Genomic DNA, 21,833 nt, shown 5'->3' with positions numbered 1-21,833 from the left:
CAGTGGTAAAGGCTCCACCTGCAATGCAGGAGCCATAGGAGATGCAGGTTGGATCCCTGGGTCAGGAAGACCCCCTGGAAGAGGAAATGGCAGCCCACTCCAGTATTCTTGCCTGGAAAATCCCCTGGACAGAGGAGCCTGGTGGGTTACCGTGCATGGGATCACAAAAGAGTCAGACATGATTTAGCTACTAAACCAGAAGAGAAATAGAATTGTGTGTTGCTTTAAGATACTCCATCTGTGGTCATTTGTCACAGCACCCACGGCAAACCATGCGGTGCTCTTACCATCTCTGATTGTGAAGCTGTGGAGCAAGGCCAGGCCATCGAACCAGTGGTTGTATCTGGTCTCGCCCACCGTGTGCATCCCAGGCCCATTGCGGAGCAGGATCCCCTGCAGCCAGGCTGGAATCTTGCCTGATGAGAGAAAGAATGTTTAGTTTCCAGCTCTGCACCTAAACCAAAAAGCTCAAAGAAGTGTCCACACAGCCCCTCTACCACTCACGGAATCTGTTCACTTCCAGAAAGAATGTGCCTGGCATTGTGTGGGCGCTGAGGGTACCGAGATGAACAGGCAGCGTGCCTATGTTCAAGTGGGGCTTCCCAGGTGGCACTAGTGGGAAAGAACCTGCCTGTCAGTGCAGGACACGTAAGACACGGGTTCCATCCATGGGTTGGGAAGACCCCTGGGGGAGGGCATGGCAACCCACTCCGGTATTCTTGCCTGGAATCCCATGGACAGAGGAGCCTGGCAGGTTACAGTCCATGGAGACACAAAGAGTTGGACCCAACTGAGCACCCATGCACACTGCTTCCAAGGAACTCCTCATCCATTAAGAGACAAAGACTAAGGAAAATACCCAAAATACACTGTGATAAAGGCAGTTCCACAGACTCAGCAAGGGTGCTGGGTGGAGCAGAAGTCCACTCCAAGGTGGGTTGAGAGCAGGAGGGTGAGGAACACTTCCTGGAGGAGGTGACCTGGTTGAGTTTTGAGGGAGAGTTGGTGTTTGCCTTGCAAAGGCATGAGGAAAGAACATTCTAGAGCTGTGCTGTCCCATGTAGGGGAACTGGGTACTGGAAACTTGGCTAGTCCCAACTGAGATGTACAGTAATTGTGAAATGCACACCAGATTCCAGAGACTTAGGATGAAAAAGAAATGTAATACATCTCATTAGCAATTTAAGAACATTAGCTATATGTTGAACTGATAACATTTTGGATATGTGGCATTAAAGGAAAAACACTATTAAAATTAATGCCATCTGTTTCTTTGTTCTTTTTGGTACGGGGCTATTAGAAAAGTTTAAATTATACGTGAGGCAGGCATTCCACGGCTGTTGGGACAGTGTTGCAGGTGCTGTCGGTGCCCTGCCCACGTCCCCTTGGCTTTCATCTCTCCCTGAAGGCTGCTTTCTGCAAATACCTAAAGCTCTTCACCTGAGGGCTTTGTTCTCACTGTGGAGCAGCTCTGCACACACATGGACAAGCCAGAACCACGTTGGAGAGTTAATGCCCCTGGAAGCTGCTCTCACCCGACGACAGATGGGGTGCTGTGGGTCCAAGGCCACCACTTCCTTGCCCTCGGTGGACACAACGTGAGGCGTGGTTTATGCTTTGCCCGGAGGATGCAGCTCCAATAACTCCTGGTGGTCAATGGCTTGACAACGCCTCCTTCGCCCAGTGTTCCTTGGGATCAGATCAGATCAGTTGCTCAGTCATGTCCGACTCTTTTGCGACCCCATGAATCGCAGCACGCCAGGCCTCCCTGTCCATCACCAACTCCTGGAGTTCACTCAGACTCACGTCCATCGAGTCAGTGATGCCATCCAGCCATCTCATCCTCTGTCGTCCCCTTCTCCTCTTGCCCCCAATCCCTCCCAGCATCAGAGTCTTTTCCTATGAGTCAACTCTTCCTGTGAGGTGGCCAAAGTACTGGAGTTTCAGCTTCAACATCAGTCCTTCCAAAGAAATCCCAGGGCTGATCTCCTTCAGAATGGACTGGTTGAATCTCCTTGCAGTCCAAGGGACTTGCAAGAGTCTTCTCCAACACCACAGTTCAAAAGCATCAATTCTTCAGCCCTCAGCCTTCTTCACAGTCCAACTCTCACATCCATACATGACCACAGGAAAAACCATAGCCTTGACTAGACAAACCTTTGTTGGCAAAGTAATGTCTCTGCTTTTCAATATGCTATCTAGGTTGGTCATAACTTTCCTTCCAAGGAGTAAGTGCCTTTTAATTTCATGGCTGCAGTCACCATCTGTAGTGATTTTGGAGCCCAGAAAAATAAAGTCTGACACGGTTTCCACTGTTTCCCCATCTATTTCCCATGAAGTGATGGGACCAGATGCCATGATCTTGGTTTTCTGAATGTTGAGCTTTAAGCCAACTTTTTCACTCTCCTCTTTCACTTTCATCAAGAGGCTTTTTAGTTCCTCTTCACTTTCTGCCCTAAGGGTGGGGTCATCTGCATATCTGAGGTTATTGATATTTCTCCCAGCAATCTTGATTCCAGCTTGTGCTTCTTCCAGTCCAGCGTTTCTCATGATGTACTCTGCATATAAGTTAAATAAGCAGGGTGACAATATACAGCCTTGACGAACTCCTTTTCCTATTTGGAACCAGTCTGTTGTTCCATGTCCAGTTCTAACTGTTGCTTCCTGACCTGCATACATATTTCTCAAGAGGCAGATCAGGTGGTCTGGTATTCCCATCTCTTTCAGAATTTGCCACAGTTTATTGTGATCCACACAGTCAAAGGCTTTGGCATAGTCAATAAAGCAGAAATAGATGTTTTTCTGGAACTCTCTTGCTTTTTCCATGATCCAGTGGATGTTGGCAGTTTGATCTCTGGTTCCTCTGCCTTTTCTAAAACCAGCTTGAACATCAGGAAGTTCACAGTTCACATATTGCTGAAGCCTGGCTTGGAGAATTTTGAGCATTACTTTACTAGTGTGTGAGATGACTGCAATTGTGCGGTAGTTTGAGCATTCTTTGGCATTGCCTTTCTTTGGGATTGGAATGAAAACTGACCTTTTCCAGTCCTGTGGCCACTGCTGAGTTTTCCAAATTTGCTGGCATATTGAATGCAGCACTTTCACAGCATCATCTTTCAGGATTTGAAATAGCTCAACTGGAATTCCATCACCTCCACTGGCTTTGTTCGTAGTGATGTTTTCTAAGGCCCACTTGACTTCACATTCCAGGATGTCTGGCTCTAGGTCAGTGATCACATCATCGTGATTATCTGGGAGGCACATCCCAAATAAATGACTTACTCCTGAATTCTTAGCTCTGGAAAAACCTGAACCCAGAGACCAGAGACTGGTTCAAAGACCAAGAAGTATGCAAGCTGTTTAGTAAGAGCTGGCCTGTAACTTTTAAGTGAGGGTATAGCGAGTATTGAGGCTGCAAGGCTAAGTAGAGGGCAAGATCAGTAAGACCAAATCTAGCTTTGATTTGGTGCTTAGAAGAAAGGGACACTTTTGATGGGTGTGACAGGGAATAATAGGATTAATTTTTTTCTTTTGCAATTTTAAAAATTGAGATATAATTCACATAACATAAATCCATCATTTCAAAGTATACAATTCAGGGTGTGTGTGTGTGTGTTTAGTATATTTACAATGTTGTGCAACCATACCACTAACCCAAGAGCATTTCCATCACCCCCAAAAGAAGCCCTGTGCTCATTAGCAGTTAGTCTTCATATGCCACCCAGCTCCTAGCAACCCCTAATCCACGTTCTGTCTCTAAGGACCTACCTCTTCTCATACTAATGGAATGTGATCAGATTTGGGGTACCAAAAGTTATTTCTGGCTATGGTGTGGACTCTGGGTTGGAGGAGAAGCTAGAGAGAGGTGGGAAGACCTGAGAGAGGAGGAAGATAGTAGCAGTGGGACAGAGAGAAACTGATAAAACAAAGGGACTTAGAGTTTGACTAATTGTAGGGGAAATGGAAGGGGAACACTGAAAAAGTGCCAGCCGAGTCTCCTGCCCTGGGTGTGACTATTCACAGTGACCTGGGACACAGGAGAAGGAGCAGGTTGAGACAGAGCAGGGAAAGATGAATCTGAGCTTAAAAGTAAAGCCCTAGATGTAAAAAGAACATTTGTGCTGTGCTTAGTCGCTCAGTCATGCCCATCTCTTTGCAACCCCATGAACTGTGGCCCACCAGGCTCCTCTGTCCATGGGGATTCTCCAGGCAAGAATACTGGAGTGGGTTGCCATGCACTTCCCCAGGGGATCTTCCCCACCCAGGGATCAAACCCAGGTCTCCCGCATTGCGGGCGGATTCTTTACCAGCTGAGCCACTAGGGAAGCCCTAAGAAGAGCGTTTACTGAGCACTATGTGCTGTAGTCGATTAAATCATTTGGTCATTGCAGCAATCCCATGTGGTAGGTATGTGCTGACTTTATCAGCCATACGAGGAAACTGAGTCAGGAAATGCTCAAGTGTCTTGTAAAGGAAGAATCAGAGTCACGAAAGCACAGCCGAATGTGAGGCCAGAGCCTTGGCCTGGCTTCCCTGGACAGATGTGGCCACACAGCACCGTGTGTAGTGAGCTGCCTGCCAGCAGACCCTGACTGGTGGATTAGACGTGACCCTGCAGGGAGGCTGGCACTGGGCTGGAGCCTGTCCTCTGCTGGCCGCCTGGCCTCGGGCAAGTCGATGCTTCTCCCAGGCCCGCAGCTTCACACCTGTCACGGAAGGGGGCCCAGTTTACAGCAGTGGTCCCCCACCTGCACGCAGCCAGAGGGCTCTGAAAACACACATTTCTGGGCTCCACCCCTGGGTGTCTGATTCAGAGGGTCTGAAGTGGGTCCAGGAATTTGAGATTCTAACAAGAGCCTGGGGAGTGCTCGTGCTGCAGGGCTGGGGACCATCCTGTGAAAACAACTGACTTAGATCTAGAGGTTCATTCAGCATCTCAGGTCCTGGGATTCTTGTTCTCTAAAATTTCCAAGTATTGACATGCAGCCAATAAACATGAGCGGCAAGGGAGTATAATGGCAAAATGCCCACCGTACCCCAGAGCATACAATGATGGGTATCACAGATCCACTTTTTTTAAAAATAAAAAGTTAATAGTAAGTGTACATTTGTTTTTTGAAAAAGTATTTATATATAAAGTCTACCTATCATCAGATTAATCTTATGGGTTTCCCGGGTGGCTCAGTGGTAAAGAATCCACCTGCAATGCAGGAGACTCGGGTTCAATCCCTGGGTTGGGAAGATCCCCTGGAGGAGGGCAGGGCAACCCACTCCAGTATTCTTGCCTGGGGAATCACATTGACAGAGGAGCCTGGTGGGCTACAGTCCATACGGTTGCAAAGGGTCAGACATGACTGAAGCGACGGAGGACGCATGCATATACTATCTATATTGATGTTTCTTTTAAAAACTTAAAGAAAATAGACTCAAATATTAACAGTCCTTAAGAGACAGAAGAAATACAGCTGATTTTTATATCCCTTTGGATATAAAGTACAAAGAATTGGACACGACTGAGTGACTGAACTGAACTTAACTGAATATACATACATATATAGATTGCACATTACCTCTGTAATCAGAAAAAATACACATAGACGCTATTTCTTTCTTCCAAAAGCCTTCCAAGGCAATTCGTCTGCTGTAAAGCTCCAATGTGACTTGCCTCTCAGAGGGCAGTGCTGTCTCGTCCTTGTGAAAACTGCCCATCTGTCCAAAACAGCGGTGTGGCTGAGCTGACCCCCTTCCTTGTTCTCAGCACGGCTCCTGGGATCCGAAGTGCAGACCACTCTCTGCCCTGTACAGTCTAAACAAGATGGTCCCAGGAAAGTGGCCATGCAGAAGAGGAGGAGAAAGCTATGCAAGGAGGGTTCGTGTGGCAGCTCCCACCCTGGAACTGTCTCATCTGCTCTGCAGTGCTCGCACCCTGAAACCGCACCTTTGAGGAAATTTCATCCGGATCTGCGGTGCCCTCCCGCACCGCGCATGCACAAGAACGGGCCCTCGCACACGCTTCTCGTATCATTTTGAAATTAATTTAGGATGCACCCACTTTTACAAATACCGCACCCTGGGGACAGAGCACAGTTTGCAGGATAATCCCACTGGCTATGAGCCAATAGCAGTAGTCCTCGGACTTTTCTCCTGGAAGTAGTGAGAACCACTGACTCCCCTTGAAAGCTGAGTTATAATGCATAAAAGCACACCGAGATTTTCACAGGGAATATGCCTAGAATATGGATCATGTCACCTCTATTTACGGTTTTCCAGATTTTCCAAAAATGATTTACAGTAAGCATTACTTTTATAAGCAGGAAAAAAAAAAGTGTACATCTAAACATGTAAGTACCCGTGGTTTATACAAAATGCTCACCTGTTACTCTGGCCCTCACAGGCTCCAGTTGCTCCTTCTTATTTCTGCCAAATATTATTTCCATTGTGCAGGGCTCTGAGCGAGAGTGATGCTCGTCCGTGTTCAGGGACTGCTCTTGGCCACTCCTTGTCTTCCCTCCCTGCAGCTTCCTTTACATCTCCCTCCCTTCAGATGGCACTGCGAGGGCCTGGGATCTCTTCCTGCACAGGGAGAAGCTGTGCTGGCGTGACTTATATTTGGTCAAAGGTCAGTTCCCCGGCCATGTGTGGCAGCTAATCTTTAATCCTCCGATTACATCCCCAGCTCTCCCTTTCCACTTCCACATTTGGCTGAACCAAAACTAACAAACAACTTTCTTGATGGGTTTAAACTGGTGGGATGGGGGGAAGGATAAATTGGAAGATTGGGATTGATACATACACACTAATATATAAAATAGATAACAAGGAGCTTCTGTATAGCACAGGAAACTGTACTCAATACTCTATAATGGCCTATATGGGAAAGAACCTAAAAAAAGAGTGTCTGTACTGTATAGGTATAACTGATTCGTTTTGCTGTATACCTGAAATTAACATAACGCTATGTTATGCTCTTACTTTAGTAAATCAGCTGTGCCATTGCTTTAGTCGCTGTGTTGTGTCCAGTTCTTTTGCCACCCCATGGACTGTAGGCCGCCAGACTCCTCTGTCCAGGCAAAAATACTGGAGTGTGTTGCCATTTCCTTCTCCAGGGCATCCTCCTGACCCAGGGATCAAACCCATATCTCCTGCATTAGCAGGTGGGTTCTTTATCACTGAGCCACTAGGGAAGCCCCAAATCAACTATACTACAATAAAAATGAAAAAAAAAAAAAAAAAAAAAACAACTGGCAAGATCATTTAGGGAAAATTGTTTGGTTTTATTTTGACTAAAGGTCTCTGAGTCTCCTCACCACCCCCTACCTCCCAGCAAGAAAAAGAATCCTATGTAAAGAGCAACTTAATTATATTTCACTTTTTGAAGAAGTAAACATAAAATGTTTCATGTGCCCTTTTAAATAATAAATACTGGGAACCAAAAACTTTACGCACGAACTGTAAGGAATAGTACTGAAGGTTCCTCTGCATTTCTGAATCTCGAGGTGATGTTATCACCAGAAATCCACACTCACGTTGCTACGCTGGATGATGAGTTACTGATCTCACTTTACTTACGTTGCTTCAAGAAAGAACTAGCTGTTGCCTCTCTGGGTGGAGTGAGAAAAGTGAGAGGCACTGGCCTTTGTACAACCAGCTGGGTCTAGCAGGGTCAGGGCTGGGTCCACACTGTCTCAGGATCGCAGAGCTCAGCTCTGAGAGCGGCCTGGCCTGGCTTTGCTCCAGCGTGGCCACATGTTCTGATCACCTGGTTGGGAGCTTTAGCAGTGCGCGTGCTGGGCCCCACTCCAGGCCCACCCAGAGTCTCTGAAGGTACAGTCCAGCCCTCAGGAGTCTTGCAGCTTCTCCAGAAGATTCTCACTTGTGCAGCAGGTGCTAAGAAACTCTGGACCAAGGAAAGACGCTACATGTTTCCAGTGACGCTAGATTCATGTTCCTCCCTTTTGTTTCTGGGGTACGTTATGTACCCTTTGGGAGCCTCCGTTTCCTTATCTGTAAATGGAGGTATAGTGATACCAAAATCTCAAGGTTATTCAGAGTCAAAAGTCCAGCAAAAGCCCCTGTCCCCCAGTCAGTGTGGGGGTCCTTTCTTCCCCACTGTCTCCGAAGGCATTTCTATTTGACCCACATTTTCCATTCAGTCCCACAATAACTTGCAAGTTTATTCTGCTGTCTGGTTCAAACATGTGTATCCATGTCAGAGTTATTTATTCCTAGGTTGTGAACGCTGAGTTCCTGTGAGGATTAAAGGAGAATGTCTGGCATACACTGAGCATTTGGGAAAAAATTACACTCCCAAAGGTGGCAACTCTGGTGCAGAAGTAACGAGCTCAGGGCTTATGGGGATCAGAAGACCTGGGCTCTATGATTTAAAAACTGTAACTCATCACACGACCCCTCTGAACCTCACTTTATTCTGCCAAAAGGGTTGGCAATGCCCGAGTCATGGGGTTTGTTGAGAGGATCAGATTGAAGCTATAAAGTGAAAACATGACCACGTTCTCCTTGTCCATTTTGTATATTCAGAAAAGCAATGGTCCCCATTCATGGAAAATATTTTCTGAGTCAAGCACTTGGTGAAGCACTCTGCATGTACTGGCTTGCTCTGGCCTTATATAATCCTGTGACATGAGTGTTCTTAGCAGCATTTGGAGGATGAGAAAACTCAAGGAAGACAATCAGGTTGCCTTGGATCACACAGCTACTAAGAGATCGAAGCAAAACCAGGAAGTCTGACTTCAAAATACCCACTCTTGACAATTTCACACAGGTCTGATGAGTGAGGGATGTTTGCTAGGTTTCTACTTTTCAAAGTAATGGGTGGAGGACCCCAAAAGGGCCTGTCTTGGGTTGATATGTTGGCCTTATTATATCCAGAACACTGAAGAACCCCAGTTCTTGAGCCCCAGTTCTTGAACCTTCATTCAGGTTCCAACTGTTCCTCAGGGCAATGTTATGGTGAAACAAAGGATTTTTTACAATGGTGATAATAACTTGATCGTTACAATAGATCTCCATATTCATTATCTAGAGCTGCCATCACAAAGTTGCACAGAAGGTAATTTTCTCACTGTTCTGGAGGCTGGGAACTCCACAACCCAGGTGTCGGCAGGGTTGATTTCTTCTGAGATGTCTCCTTGGCTTGTAGACAGTCTTCTCACATGGTCATCCCTCTGGATGTGTGCACCCCCCAGTGGCTATGAGTGTCCACTTTTCCTCTTAAAAGGACACCAGTTTGGATGAGGGCCCACCCCAATGGCCTCACTTTACATTAATCACCTCTCAAAGGCCCCACCTCCAACACTGTCACATTCTGAGGGGCCAGGGGTTGGGACTTCAACATATGAATTGGGGAGGGGCACAGCTGAGCCCACCACAATATCATGAAGGCACAATGACAAGTTAATACAGGATGTGTTGGCCGAAAGTAACAGAATATCTGCTGACACACCAAAGACGTGCATTTATCTCAGACATCGAGTCACCTGGGGGGCTCGGGGGCTCGGAAGCTCACCTGGGTCATCTCACCAGGCTCCCACCTCCCATACTGCCTTCCTCAGGGGGTTAGTTTTTCACTCTTGGGCTTGCTCAGTTTTGCTTGTGAATGACTGCCTTCCCTCCAGGAATCATGTCCTTGCAGAATAACTACAAAAGTAAGTAGATAAGATGGGGACATAACAGGCATTTTTAAAAACACTTGTCTCTCTTTTTGTGCTAGAGAAAACTCTTTCCCATAATGACCTGAGCAGATTTTTCTTAGTGTCATTGGTTGAACAGTGTCACATTATCTCCCCTAGTCCAGTCTCTGGCAAGGAGGAACAGCAGCGCCCCGAGTTCCTTAAATCCACCAAAAGTCACCCCTGAGGAGCATGTTGCCATCTGAATCATAGCAGGATTCTATGAGCAAGGAAAAAGGAGGGAATAGCTTGTAACAGGCAACCCACAGTGTCGGCTGCAGGCAGTACAATGTTCCTGCGTCCTCAAATTCACGTTTCCTTAGCACCAACTATGGGCTGAAAATGCAGCAGCGAGCCAAACAGGAAAACTATTCTGTGCCTTCTTGGAACTTACACTGACTACATGCCAAGTTCTGAGGATGCAGAAGTGATTAATGAGAGTCAGTCCCTGCCTTCTTAGGCTCTCATGATGTTTGTGGGCTGAGTCTGCATACCCCACAGGACATACATTTCCTAAGGCAGTTAGAGGCGGTGCAGTGGTTCGCAGGGCTGTCTTCATGTCAAACTTCCATCTTCCCTCTTTATAAACACTGATAATAAGCAGCAGTGTTATTTCCCAAGAAACTCTGGCATCACTCTGGAACCATAAAAGCCTGACCACTGCTTTCTATGTCTTTGCTAATATGGGAGAGTGGACAAGTAGGCGTTGTCTCCCAGCCTGTCCTCCAGCCTCTGAAAAACACCACTCACTGGATGTTTGACACGTGCCAAGAAGTGTACTAAGTGTCTTATTAGCCATCTTTTACTTAATCTCTTTGAGGGACTCATTAGTAATCTTATTTTTACAACCTCAGAGATGTGGAGGAATTTGATCAAGGTCAATGGCTAGTTAGTGCATGTTCTTGCCCAGTACCCGGTAATGCTGCCCACTTTTTGAAGCTGTTGGTTGAGGAACAGAGTAGATATGAGAGCAAAAGTAGGTGTTTCACAATGTCTAAAATGCCTTAAAATGGGCCAATGCATAAGTGAACAGGACAAGGGGAATATGAAGGGAAGCAGCTCTTCATACACAAGAGTTTTGATCATTTATTGATATGTAACAAACCACTCTAAGACTCAGTGTCTTCAACATACAGATGGCCAAAAAACACATAAAAAGATGCTCAACATTGCTAATTATTGTGTATGTGTGTGTCAGTTGCTCAGTCACGTCCGACTCTTTGCAATCCTATGGATTGTAGCCCATCAGGCTCCCCGTCCATGGGATTCTCCAGGCAAGAATACTGGAGTGGGTTAGAGAAATTGAAATCAAACTATAATGAGGTACCACCTCACACCAGTCAGAATGGCCATTATTAAAAAGTCTGCATAAAACAAATGCTGGAGAGAGTGTGGAGAAAAGGGATCCCTCCTCCTACACTTTTGATGGGATATAAATTGGTGCAGCCACTATGCAGAGCAGTATGCTGCTGCTGCTGCTGCTAAGTCGCTTCAGTCGTGTCCGACTCTGTGCGACCCCATAGACAGCAGCCCACCAGGCTCCCCTGTCCCTGGGATTTTCCAGGCAAGAGTACGGGAGTGGGTTGCCATTGCCTTCTCCAGTATAGAGGTTCCTTAAAAAACTAAAAATAGAAATACCATAGGATCCAGTGCCGGGGTCCAGCCCGGTGGATCCAGGGAATTCGAAGCGGGGACGGCATCGGTGAGGATCAGGAAACAACTGCTTAACTAAATGTTAATTAAGGATATAAAGAGTAATAGAATAAGGATAGCTCAGTGAGGAAATTCAGTGGAGAAAAGAGGCTGAAATAAGGATAGCTCAGTGAGGAAATTCAGTGGAGAAAAGAGGCTGAATAATTCAGCCAGAAGGTAAGAGAAAGAGCGACATGGGGAGACCAAGTTTCGGTGAACAAGGCCCACACTTTATTTTCCAAAGTAGTTTTTATACCTTAAGTTATGCATAGAGGATAATGGGGGAAGGGGTAGAGTCTTGCAGCAAACCAGGCTTTCTTCCTGCAAACTTATGATATGCAAAAGTTTAGGTGATTTGCATCATCTTCTGGCCCAGAGGCCTGTTAACATTTTAAGACTCTTTCTTCAGAAAACTTATTTTTCTCTAAAGGTGATAAGTCAAGCGCCACCCTCCAAAAGCATTAGATAAAGTTGCATTCCTACAGAGCAGAGGTGTGGTGGGCTATAACAAGAAAAAGAATTAACTCAAGGGTCCCAGGTTACAAACATTAAAGCTACTACTTACACCAATTATATTAATCAATACACTGCCAGGGACACAGCAGGTAAGGGATATGGAAACTTAGCAGCAAACATTGGCCCAACAAGTGAAAATCCTTCACCAATACAATTTCTAATCAATCTTTTAACTGCTCAAAGGAATCTGTATTTAGACAGTTTAGAACATCTCATGCCTCTCACAGTTGGGAGGCTCTGAGCAATCACATGTGGCCGGAAAAACTTATTCAGGCAGGCTAGAGGACTTTCAAAGGAGTTGGATTGAAACACTGTCACACCCAGGAATTATTAACTGGAGCTGTAAGCTAACTCTTTTTTCAGAGAGAGGTAGTGGGGGACAGCCCCCCGTAAAGTCAGAGGTGTAGGTGAAAGCACAAAGCAGAATGTAGGCAGACTCTGGTTTGGGGGGTAGATGCTCGAGAATTTCCAGGGGAACTCCTGAGGCTTGATCCCGCCTTTGCGTATGCCAAGCCTCCTTCCTCATGACCTTTGCCACGGGCGGAGCTCGCTCCCAGCAATCCAGCAATCCCACTCCTGGGCGTATATCCAGAGAAAACCACAACTCGAAAAGATACACGCACCCCTATGTTCATTGCAGCACTATTTACAATAGCCAGGACATGGAAGCAACCTAAATGTCCATCAACAGATGAATAGATAAAGAAGGTGTGGTACACAGACACAATAGAACATTACTCATCCATAAAAAAGAATGAAATAATTCCATTTGCAGCAACATGGATGGATGGACCTAGAGCTTATCATACCAAACGAAGTAAGTCAGACAGAGAAAGACATACACCACATGATATCACTTATAAACGGAATCTAAAGTATGGAACAAATGAATCTATCTACAAAACAGAAACAAACTTACAGACATAGGGAGCAAATTTATGATTACCAAAGGGGAGAGGGGGAGGGGATAAATCAGGAGTTTGGGATTAATATATACACACTACTATATATAAAATAGAAGATCAACACAGGGAACTCTACTCAATATTCTGTGCTAACCTAAACGGGAAAAGAGTCTGAAAAAGAATGGATGTATGTATCTGTGTAACTGAATCACTTTGCTGCACACCTGAAACCTATACAATATTGTCGATCAACTCTACCCCAATATAAAATAAAAATTAAATTAAAACACACTATTAAATGAAAGAAAAAGACTTAGTGACTTCAAATAACAGCCACTTTGATCACGTCTGTGGGTCCAGTGGGCTCGGCTCTGTGGGTCTGCAGTGCTCTGTGGGTCAGTCCTCTGCTTTCACTGCGTGTGGTTCCGGGCGTGGTTGGGGATCCGCTGGCAGCTGACTGGGACACCAGGAGGGCTGGGCCTGGGCCTCTCTCCCTCTCCATACAGTCTCAGGGCCCATCACTCACCCTCTTCTCCCTGAGATCTATCAAGATAGCCAGAACTTCTTCCGTGGCAGCAAAAGCCCCCTTAAGGTGAAGGCTTCAAGAGAGAGGAAGCCAAAGGTACAAGTCTCCATTAAGGCTGGACCCAGGACAGCAGATCTGGGCAATTCTGGCAGGTGGGTGGTGAGGAAGCCGGGATGACCCTGCCAGGGACATAGTAAGAGATACTCACAACTAAGTGCCATTTATTGAGAGCTGCCTGTGTACTGGGCTTTCTTCTGAAACTTTTGTACATAAAAACGCATGTCCTCCTCACAATAACCCTAGGTACAGGTGTTTAGCTCCATGGTACAGATAAGGAGAGTGAGACACAGAGGAGCTAAGTAACCTTCCCTGTACACAGAACTGGGCTTTGAACCCAGGCAACCTGGCTCTGCCTGTCCGTGGGGTCGCAGAGTCAGACAGGACTGAGCGACTGAGCTGAACCGAACTGAAGACACGTGCAGCTGGTGGCTGCCATATTGCACAGTGCGGATCATCATGGAACGTTCTTCTGACAGTGCTGAGTTAGCTGGAGAGCTGCCAGGATGGCATTTATATGTGACTCAGGCAGACAGATGGAGAAGGAAATGGCGACCCACTCCAGTATTCTTGCCTGGAGAACCCCATGGACAGAGGAGCCTGGTAGGCTACAGTCCAAGGGGTCGCAAAGAGTCGGACACGACTGAGCGACTTCACTCACTCACTCATCACTCAGGCAGAGAGAAGCAGGTATGACTGCACAACAAGCCAGTTTGGAGGGTACAAGGGTCAGAGAAGCACATGGTTCACAATGGTAAAAATGCAAATAGTCCAGGTATTCATTCATTCATTCATTCACATATTCATCTGTTCCACAAGAACAGAGTGCCACCCTTGGTGGCGGCGGGGGTAGCAGTGGCTCATCAGAGGTGACAAAGAGGCAGGAGTGGGAAATCCTCTAGAGTGAGGAATGTGGTGAGGAGAGTGAATGTCCAGAAGGCTTCCCAGAAGGGGCAATGCTGAGTTGAGAGCTGAAGGATGACTGGGAGTTGGCCACATGGAGAAGCTGGAAGAAGAGGCCAAAAGGGGACCCAGCTTGGGCAGACTCAGAAGCATCACACAGCCTGGCCATACCACTTCACACCAGACTATTGAAGGAGTAGGCACGCAGTAGAGGGGAGGAGGGATCGGGGGAAACGGTGGGCAAGAGAGAGGGAACCGGGGAAGAGAACTGTTCAGACTTGAAGCACTGGAGGCCGGGGTGGCTGGGAGGGAAGCAGGAAGCAGGTTGGAGTTCTAAGAGGCGCTGACTGGCAGGGCCCTTCCCTGAGCTGGGTTGAGTATCCCCTGGAGCTCCTCCAAAGTCACACACACGTTTGCACAAGTTGGCCATGTTGCCTCCAGCAGCAATCCAAAGCAAGAGACTTGGAAGAGGACTCCGTCCCAGAGGGCGGAGGGCAGAGTGCAGAACCACACACCATCTGCCCTCTGGAGGGTCTGAGAGGCTCTCAGGGGGAGCAAGAAGGCGTGGTCTCCTCCCTCAGGAAGGGGGAAGGACAGGCCTTCCCAGATGTGTGCCCCGCTTTGTGCTTTGTGCTCACCAGCCATATTTTCTTATCCTGGCCCAGACCCAGCAGGTGCTACTACTGTCCCCTCTTTATGGAGGAGGGCTTCCCCTGTGGCTCAGCTGGTAAAGAATCCACTTGCAATGCGAGAGACCTGGGTTCGATCCCTGGGTTGGGAAGATCCTCTGGAGAAGGGAAAGAGTACCGACTCCAGTATTCTGACCTAGAAAATCCCGTGGACTTGCATAGTCCATGCGGTCGCAAAGAGTTGGACACAATTGAGTGACTGAACTGGAAGCTACCCTCGCCGGGAGTTGGTGATGGACAGGGAAGCCTGGCGTGCTGCAGTCCATGGGGTTGCAAAAAGTTGGACACGACCAAGCAACTGAACTGAACTGAACTGAACTTTATGGAGGAAGCAACTGAAGCTTTTGAGGTTGTAGCCCTGGGCCAGAAATCACACAACATGGCAGGCGTAGGTGATTGAACATGGGATCCTCTTACCTGATCATCTGGGGAAGGAGGCAGGAAGAGGAGGCTACCCTTCCCTGGGGCCACTTTTTCCATGGAGCATGTTGCATCCATAAAGCAGTCTTGGGATCAAGAAGTAAAGCTAAATTCAAAAGGAAAAGTTCTTGTGATATAAAAACAACAGCCTTGGGGGCTTCCGTGGTGGCTCATTGGTAAAGAATCTGCCTGCTGATGCAGGAGACATGGGTTCAATCCCTGATCCTGGAATATCCCACATGCTGAGAGGCAACTAAGCCCAGTTGACACAACTGCTGAGCCTGTGCTCTAGAGCCCAGGAGCTGCAGCTACTGAAGCCCTGGACTCGAGAGCCCGGGCTCTGCAACAAGAGGAGCCAGCTTGATGAGGAGCCTTTAAACTACAACTTGAGAGTCGCCTCCACTTGCCACAACTAGAGAAAGGCCTGTGCAGCAACAAAGACCCAGTATAGCCAAAAATAAACATAAATAAATAAAATTATTAAAAACACAAAAAAGACAGCCTCGGACTTCCCTGCTGGCCCAATAGTTGAGACTCTACGCTTCTACTGCAAGAGGCATAGGTTCGATCCCTGGTCAGGGAAGCTCTGCATGACATGCGGTACAGCCAAAAAAATAAATAAAAATAAAAAAACCCAGCAGCCTTATTTCGCAATTCTGTATCTTCTACTAAAATTATGGCCTAAAATGAGTTAATGTTTCCCTTTTGGAGATAATGTTATCATATCTAAATTACTTTGCAGTTTTCCAATTAAGCTAGCTTTTAAATGGTGCCTCTAATTAGTCATGGTGATAAGCTGAACAGATAACGTGGAAATCTTGGATAGCAGGGTTCAGGGTGACAGGCAAAGTCCCAGCAAAGGTGGCAGCTGCCTTCCCTAGGGACAAGCATTGGTGGGGAGTTCCAGAACACAGGATGTAGGAAGCAGGGGGAGAGCCTCCCTGGGATTCCAGGAGCAAACACATCATTGCTAAACAAAGACCATAAATTATGCCATTAACATTTAACAGGATTTGTAACTTTCTCAAAGTTCTACTAAACAGCAGAGGCTGGTGTCACATAGGGTATGACAGGTAGAAAAGCGGGAAATCATAACTCCTGACCTCAGGGAGCTGACCTGACCTCAAGGAGAAAGGAATGCAGGTAATAATAATAATAACCACACAGATGTACTATATATTATCATTATATAAAATGAATCTGTCACATGTGGGAGGTAGAATTGACAAGACTAACATATAGTGGGCATTAATGTTAAAGTGGAAGTAAACTGCTATAAAGACATGGAATAAGTGGCACTTAACTCCTGCAGCACCTGAGAAGGCTTAGGGGAAGAGGTTTACAGTTGAGCTATTTTTGAAAAAATGTGTAAATGTGCAAATGTATAAGAGAAGGCATTCTCAGTAAAGAAACAGCATGTGCAAAAGAGTGGTGGTGTGGCTGGCTGCAGCAGGCCACCCAGTGGGAGATAAGGTAAGGTTCTGTAGTTTATCTTGGTTCTGGGGTACTGATACGAAATAGGAACTTGGTAATCTGGGGGCCTCTGCCTGAGACGCCTCTTCAGCTAGCTCTCCCCCAATCCCTACCTCTACCCCATTCCTTTCTAGTCCTTCAAGATCTAGGTTACCAGGCACCTTAGGGTAGCAAACAGCCAAGTGTACGTGAGCAAACCTGGAAGGCTAGTCTACACAGATGTTTAAAAAATCTAGAGAACATAGCCCACTATTCCAATACTGAGGTCATTATCAGCTGCTCAGAGCTGGTCCCCAAGTATAGTACTGAAATCATCAGAAAAGTGTGCAGGACACGACGACTCAGCTGTGCAAACATGTTTCTCGGAATTTGATCCAGCAGCCTAAGCCTTCAGGTGGGATCAGCAACATGAACAACAGAGAGATTATTAATTTGGTTTAAATAGGTGTTGAGTCTATAGCAAGAATCACAGAGATGTTCATGCCCTGTGGGCAGCATCCCAGTCCTGAGAAGAGACTTGTCTGAGCTTGGCTCTCCCAGAAGCAGACCTGAAGACCGAGATTCCAGTGCATAGACGGTTTATTTGGGACGTGAACCCAGGAAATGCCTGTGAGGGAGTGGGAAGTGAGCCTGGGAGGGTAGACATTGCTGTTGTCATTTAGTTGCTAAGTCGTGTCTGACTCTCTGCGACGCTGTGGACTGTAGCCTGCCAGGCTCTTCCGTCCACGGGATTTCCCAGGCGAGAATACTGGAGTGGATTGCCATTTCTTTCACCAGGGGATCTTCCCAACCCAGGGATCAAACCTGTGTCTCCTGCTTGGCAGGCAGAGTCTTCACCACTGAGCCACCTAGGAAGCCTGTGGTAGACATTAACAGAGCATTATCAAGGCCATTACCATCTGGGACAACTGAGCTCCCTCGGTGGGGAGCTCTAGAGATGGTGTGAACATGCCTTAGAGTGATCTTGAGAGAGATGACGGATTGACCCAGTAACTTTGGTCAATAAGGGTGAGAGTTTCTCCTGAGAGGCTAACTTTCAGAAACTTCCATCCTGTTCCTTGTGTGCAGAGGGAGGCAAGGAGCCACGGGTGTCTGCATTGAGAAGCCTTACATGGTGTAAGGGGTTAAGGTAGGGCATTGCCAGTGTCTGCTGTAACCCTCAAGAGATAACTCAGAAGATGTTCATAGCAGTGTTGACTAGGATAGCAAAACTGAATAGATGGAGAAAATCACACATAAAATCTAGCAAATGGAGATGGACTACTGAAGGTCCATTCATGAAAGGAGACTCAGCCACCGCCATGCTGATTTCAAAGCCATTTAGCAACATGGAAAAGACTTCCTATAATGCTAAGAGGTAAAGGCAGGATTCAATGTGAGCTATTTATATGTATACTATGACTGTGCCTGAATAAAATGTTTATCTTCAAGAGAAGAAGCATTCAAAGGAAGCACAAAGAGATGAATATGTGTTAGGGGGATGAAACTATGAAAATTCTTTTGCTTTGTTGTCCTTTTGATCAAATAAGAGACAAAGATTCAATATGACTAACAAAAACACCAATTCATGTAGAATTGCACCCTTTCCCAAATAAGCTGCTTGCAGTTGAGTTCTGTCTCAGGTTTCTGAGGGAAGCCAGACTAGCGTGGGTCTGTTCCTAGGACTGCGATGTCTGGGCCGCAGGGCATGAACAGCATTCTGGTTCTTTTTAGGGACTCAATGCCCTATTTAAACCAAACCTGCTCTCTTCCTGTTTCCCACTTACTGATAATGCAAACCAGGATTTGGAGGCTTGGGCAGCTGGATCGGATCCCTGGAATCAGGTTTACATGGGTCCAGTCATGTCCTGCCTTTTCTTCACATACACAGAGGTTAATGCACATTGAGAGCTGACATCACCCAGATAAATTCTGTGCCCAGGAGTCTGCAATTAATCAGAAAATGAAGAACATGAAAATGGAATTTAGCCTGCAGATTTGCAATCCTTATCGAATGTCGCCAAGCACATTCCATGCGGGACATAAATTAAGCCTTTACCCAGGAGATACACTATCTCTGCGTGTGGCCTTCCACATAGATTTCTAATGAAAGTCATTTGTTGCTTGGCCCCTAGAGATAAGAGGCTAGCTCTGCCCAGCCTGTGAGTCAGCGTTGACATCGAATCTTACCCAGGGCCCTGCCCGGCAGAACGACTCCTGAGGGCTTGGAAGGCTTCTGGGAATGGTAATTGGGTTGGGGGCAGGGGTTGGTTTTCAAAGGTCAGCCCCAGGGACCTGGGATGGGGCCAGGCTGGCCAGTGCAATTGAGTCCTACTGTGTGCCAGCCAAGGGATACATGGAGATTAACAGACATCATTCCTTCTCCCCAAGAATTGCACAGAATAAAATAATCCAAGTGTACCTCAACAGAAAGATGGATAAGCAATATGTGGTCTATATTACCTGCAGTAAAAAAGGAATAAAGTGAAAACTTAGAAAATATTATGCTAGACACAAAGGCACACATAGGATTCTGTGTGTATGAAACATCCAGAATGGTGAAGTCCATAAAGACGGAAAGTCGGAGTTGCCAGAAGCTGGGGGAGAGATGGCTGGGAGCGAAAAACAGAAAGCGGTAACTTGGGTCAGAGCGAGTTAACAGCTTAAAGCCAAACGTTAGACCTTTGGCCACCCTGCCATGAGAATCCACTTACCTGATACCTTTTCTGAAGGCTCCAGAGTCCCACCATGTTGCATGGCTCCCCTCTCCAACCACAAATTACTAACTTCTTACGTAGCCCATCTCTTCCGGCACTGTGTTTTGTCATAATGGTATAAACCAGGCCCTGGAATCACCCCTATCACAACCCAAATGGCCTACATAGATATCTTTCTAAAGAAAAAATTCCCTAGAGAAACTCTGGCATTTTCCCACTGCTAAAGTATCATAGTAATTCTGGCAAACTTAATTAATATTAAAAGTTATCATGAACAACAAACATTACCCAGAAAGGCAAACGAAAAGCTAAGGTGGGGATATAACATATCTGAAAGACCCTTCCTTGAACATTTATTCTATAAGCTTTTTAGGAATGCTCTCCCCGCCCAAAAAAAGGAAGGAAGCATCAATACCTGCTATAAGATGGATGAACCTTGAAGACATTATGCTAAAGTGAAAAAGCCAGTCACAACAGGCCACATAGTGTAGGATTCCATTTAGATGAAATTTCCAGAACAGTGGGTATATGGGATGTACCATATTTTATTAACCAATTTTCTCTCAATGGATGTTTAGGTTGTTTCCAATCTTTCCTTCTCACAAAATTCTCCAACGAATAACCATATATCTATATATATGATATTTCACATATGTATGAATTTTTCTGTAGGCAAAATTCCTAGAAGTGGAACTGCAACATTACAGAGCTTTTGCTTTTAAAATGTTAATGTTTTTTGATAGATATTTCTATACTGCCCACAACAGAGGGTGTACTAATTTATAATTCCAACAGCAATCAGTGAAAGAGCTTGTTTCCCCACATTTTGGGGGTGTATTTGGAAACACTGTCAGGGACCAGTTCTTATAGGGCCTTGAATACAAAGCCAGGAGGCTTGAACTTGATCCATTGACCACGGACACCTGTTGGAGGGTTTAGGCAGTGGGTGAAGATGGGCAGGTTTGAAGTTTTAGAAGCTTGTTTTCATGATGACATCAAATAAATTTTGTAGGAAATATTTATTCTCAAATAGGCACGAGTGGTAATGTGATGAGTCAGAGAGCAGAAAAAAGTCTTCATTAGGATGAAGCCACGCTGGGAGAATGTGATTATCATCTGGGCAGAGTGGCCACTCCAGACAGTAGGGCTGGATATGAGCACAACTTGGTTTCTTTACCATCTGTAACTCTAGCTTTCCTGCTGCTTTTCTTTTATCGCATAGTTCCCACAAGCTGATGGCTCCTCACGAAACATTGAGCCCTGAAGGGTAATGACATAAAACCAAGAACCAGGAATTTTTATCGGAAGCTAACAGTTGACCGAATGACAAGCAGACAGGAGATACAGCACTGCTATCTTTCTCTACAAGACTGTTTCGCAAATTAACTGGATTTGGAACTGTCATGGAACAAAGAGCTGGGGGAAGCAAAACAGCAGACACATTCGTCCTGAGTGTTTTGTCTCTTACACAAGAGGTTAGTCACTATGATGTGATACAAAAAGAGGAGGAAAGATGGATGGCAGTCAGTTGTGAAGGCACCAACATATGAAGGACCTGAGCCGGCTCCACCCAGATGTTCCAGCCGTGGTTCAAAGATGAGCACCTTGGCCGTGGTACTCCTGGGGCTTGCTCTGGAGTTTGGGGCCATTACTGCTAAGCCAGATGACGGCAGCTTTTGCTCTAAGAACCAAGTGGCTTTCAGAGATGCTTGCTACGAATTTGTGTCTCTCAGCCGCACCTTCTACGGTGCCCAGAGCTGGTGCGAGAGGCAAGGAGGTCATCTGGTCTTCATTCGTGATGAAGCCACCCAGAAATTTCTGCAGAAGCACCTCTCCCGGGACAGGGAATGGTGGATTGGACTCACAGGGAGCTCAGCTCGGAATGGAACCGCAGAAGGTAGGTGCTGTGATAATTATACTTTATGGGGAGTTTGTGGCTGTGATTCTCACCATAGCTTCTTATCCAGAGCTCCATGGAGCAAATTGCTGCTGCTGCTGCTGCTAAGTCGCTTCAGTCATGTCCGAGACTGTGCAACCCCATAGACGGCAGCCCACCAGGCTCCCCGTCCCTGGGAATCTCCAGGCAAGAACACTGGAGTGGGTTGCCATTTCCTTCTCCAATGTATGAAAGTGAAAAGGGAAAGTGAAGTCGCTCAGTCGTGTCCGACTCTTCGCAACCCCATGGACTACAGCCCACCAGGCTTCTCCGTCCACGGGATTTTCTAGGCAAAAGTACTGGAATGGGGTGCCATTGCCTTCTCTGATGG

At 46.4% G+C, this 21,833-nt stretch overlaps 2 protein-coding genes across 2 annotated transcripts in view; one reads left to right on the top strand and one right to left on the bottom strand.

Moving 5' to 3' along the window:
• Positions 1 to 6,579, bottom strand: part of BCO1 (beta-carotene oxygenase 1) — a 31,294-nt gene extending 24,715 nt beyond the window's left edge. Inside the window, exons 1-2 of the mRNA XM_086350040.1 lie at positions 6,374 to 6,579; positions 288 to 416 (exon numbers count right to left, since the gene is read on the bottom strand). Coding sequence (XP_086206166.1) covers positions 288 to 416; positions 6,374 to 6,437 — 193 coding nt within the window. The 5' untranslated portion in view covers positions 6,438 to 6,579. The remainder of the gene's footprint in view (positions 1 to 287; positions 417 to 6,373) is intronic.
• Positions 6,580 to 21,026: 14,447 nt separating this feature from the next.
• Positions 21,027 to 21,833, top strand: part of LOC147352987 (polycystin-1-like protein 2) — a 107,378-nt gene continuing 106,571 nt past the window's right edge. Inside the window, 1 exon segment of the mRNA XM_086349458.1 lies at positions 21,027 to 21,463. Coding sequence (XP_086205584.1) covers positions 21,163 to 21,463 — 301 coding nt within the window. The 5' untranslated portion in view covers positions 21,027 to 21,162.

Source organism: Bos grunniens, chromosome 18, assembly GCF_055505025.1.
Source record: "Bos grunniens cultivar Pamir isolate PY7600 chromosome 18, Bosgru_T2T1.0, whole genome shotgun sequence".
Taxonomy (NCBI): Eukaryota; Metazoa; Chordata; class Mammalia; order Artiodactyla; family Bovidae; genus Bos; species Bos grunniens.
This window is presented reverse-complemented; position numbering and strand designations above follow the sequence as displayed.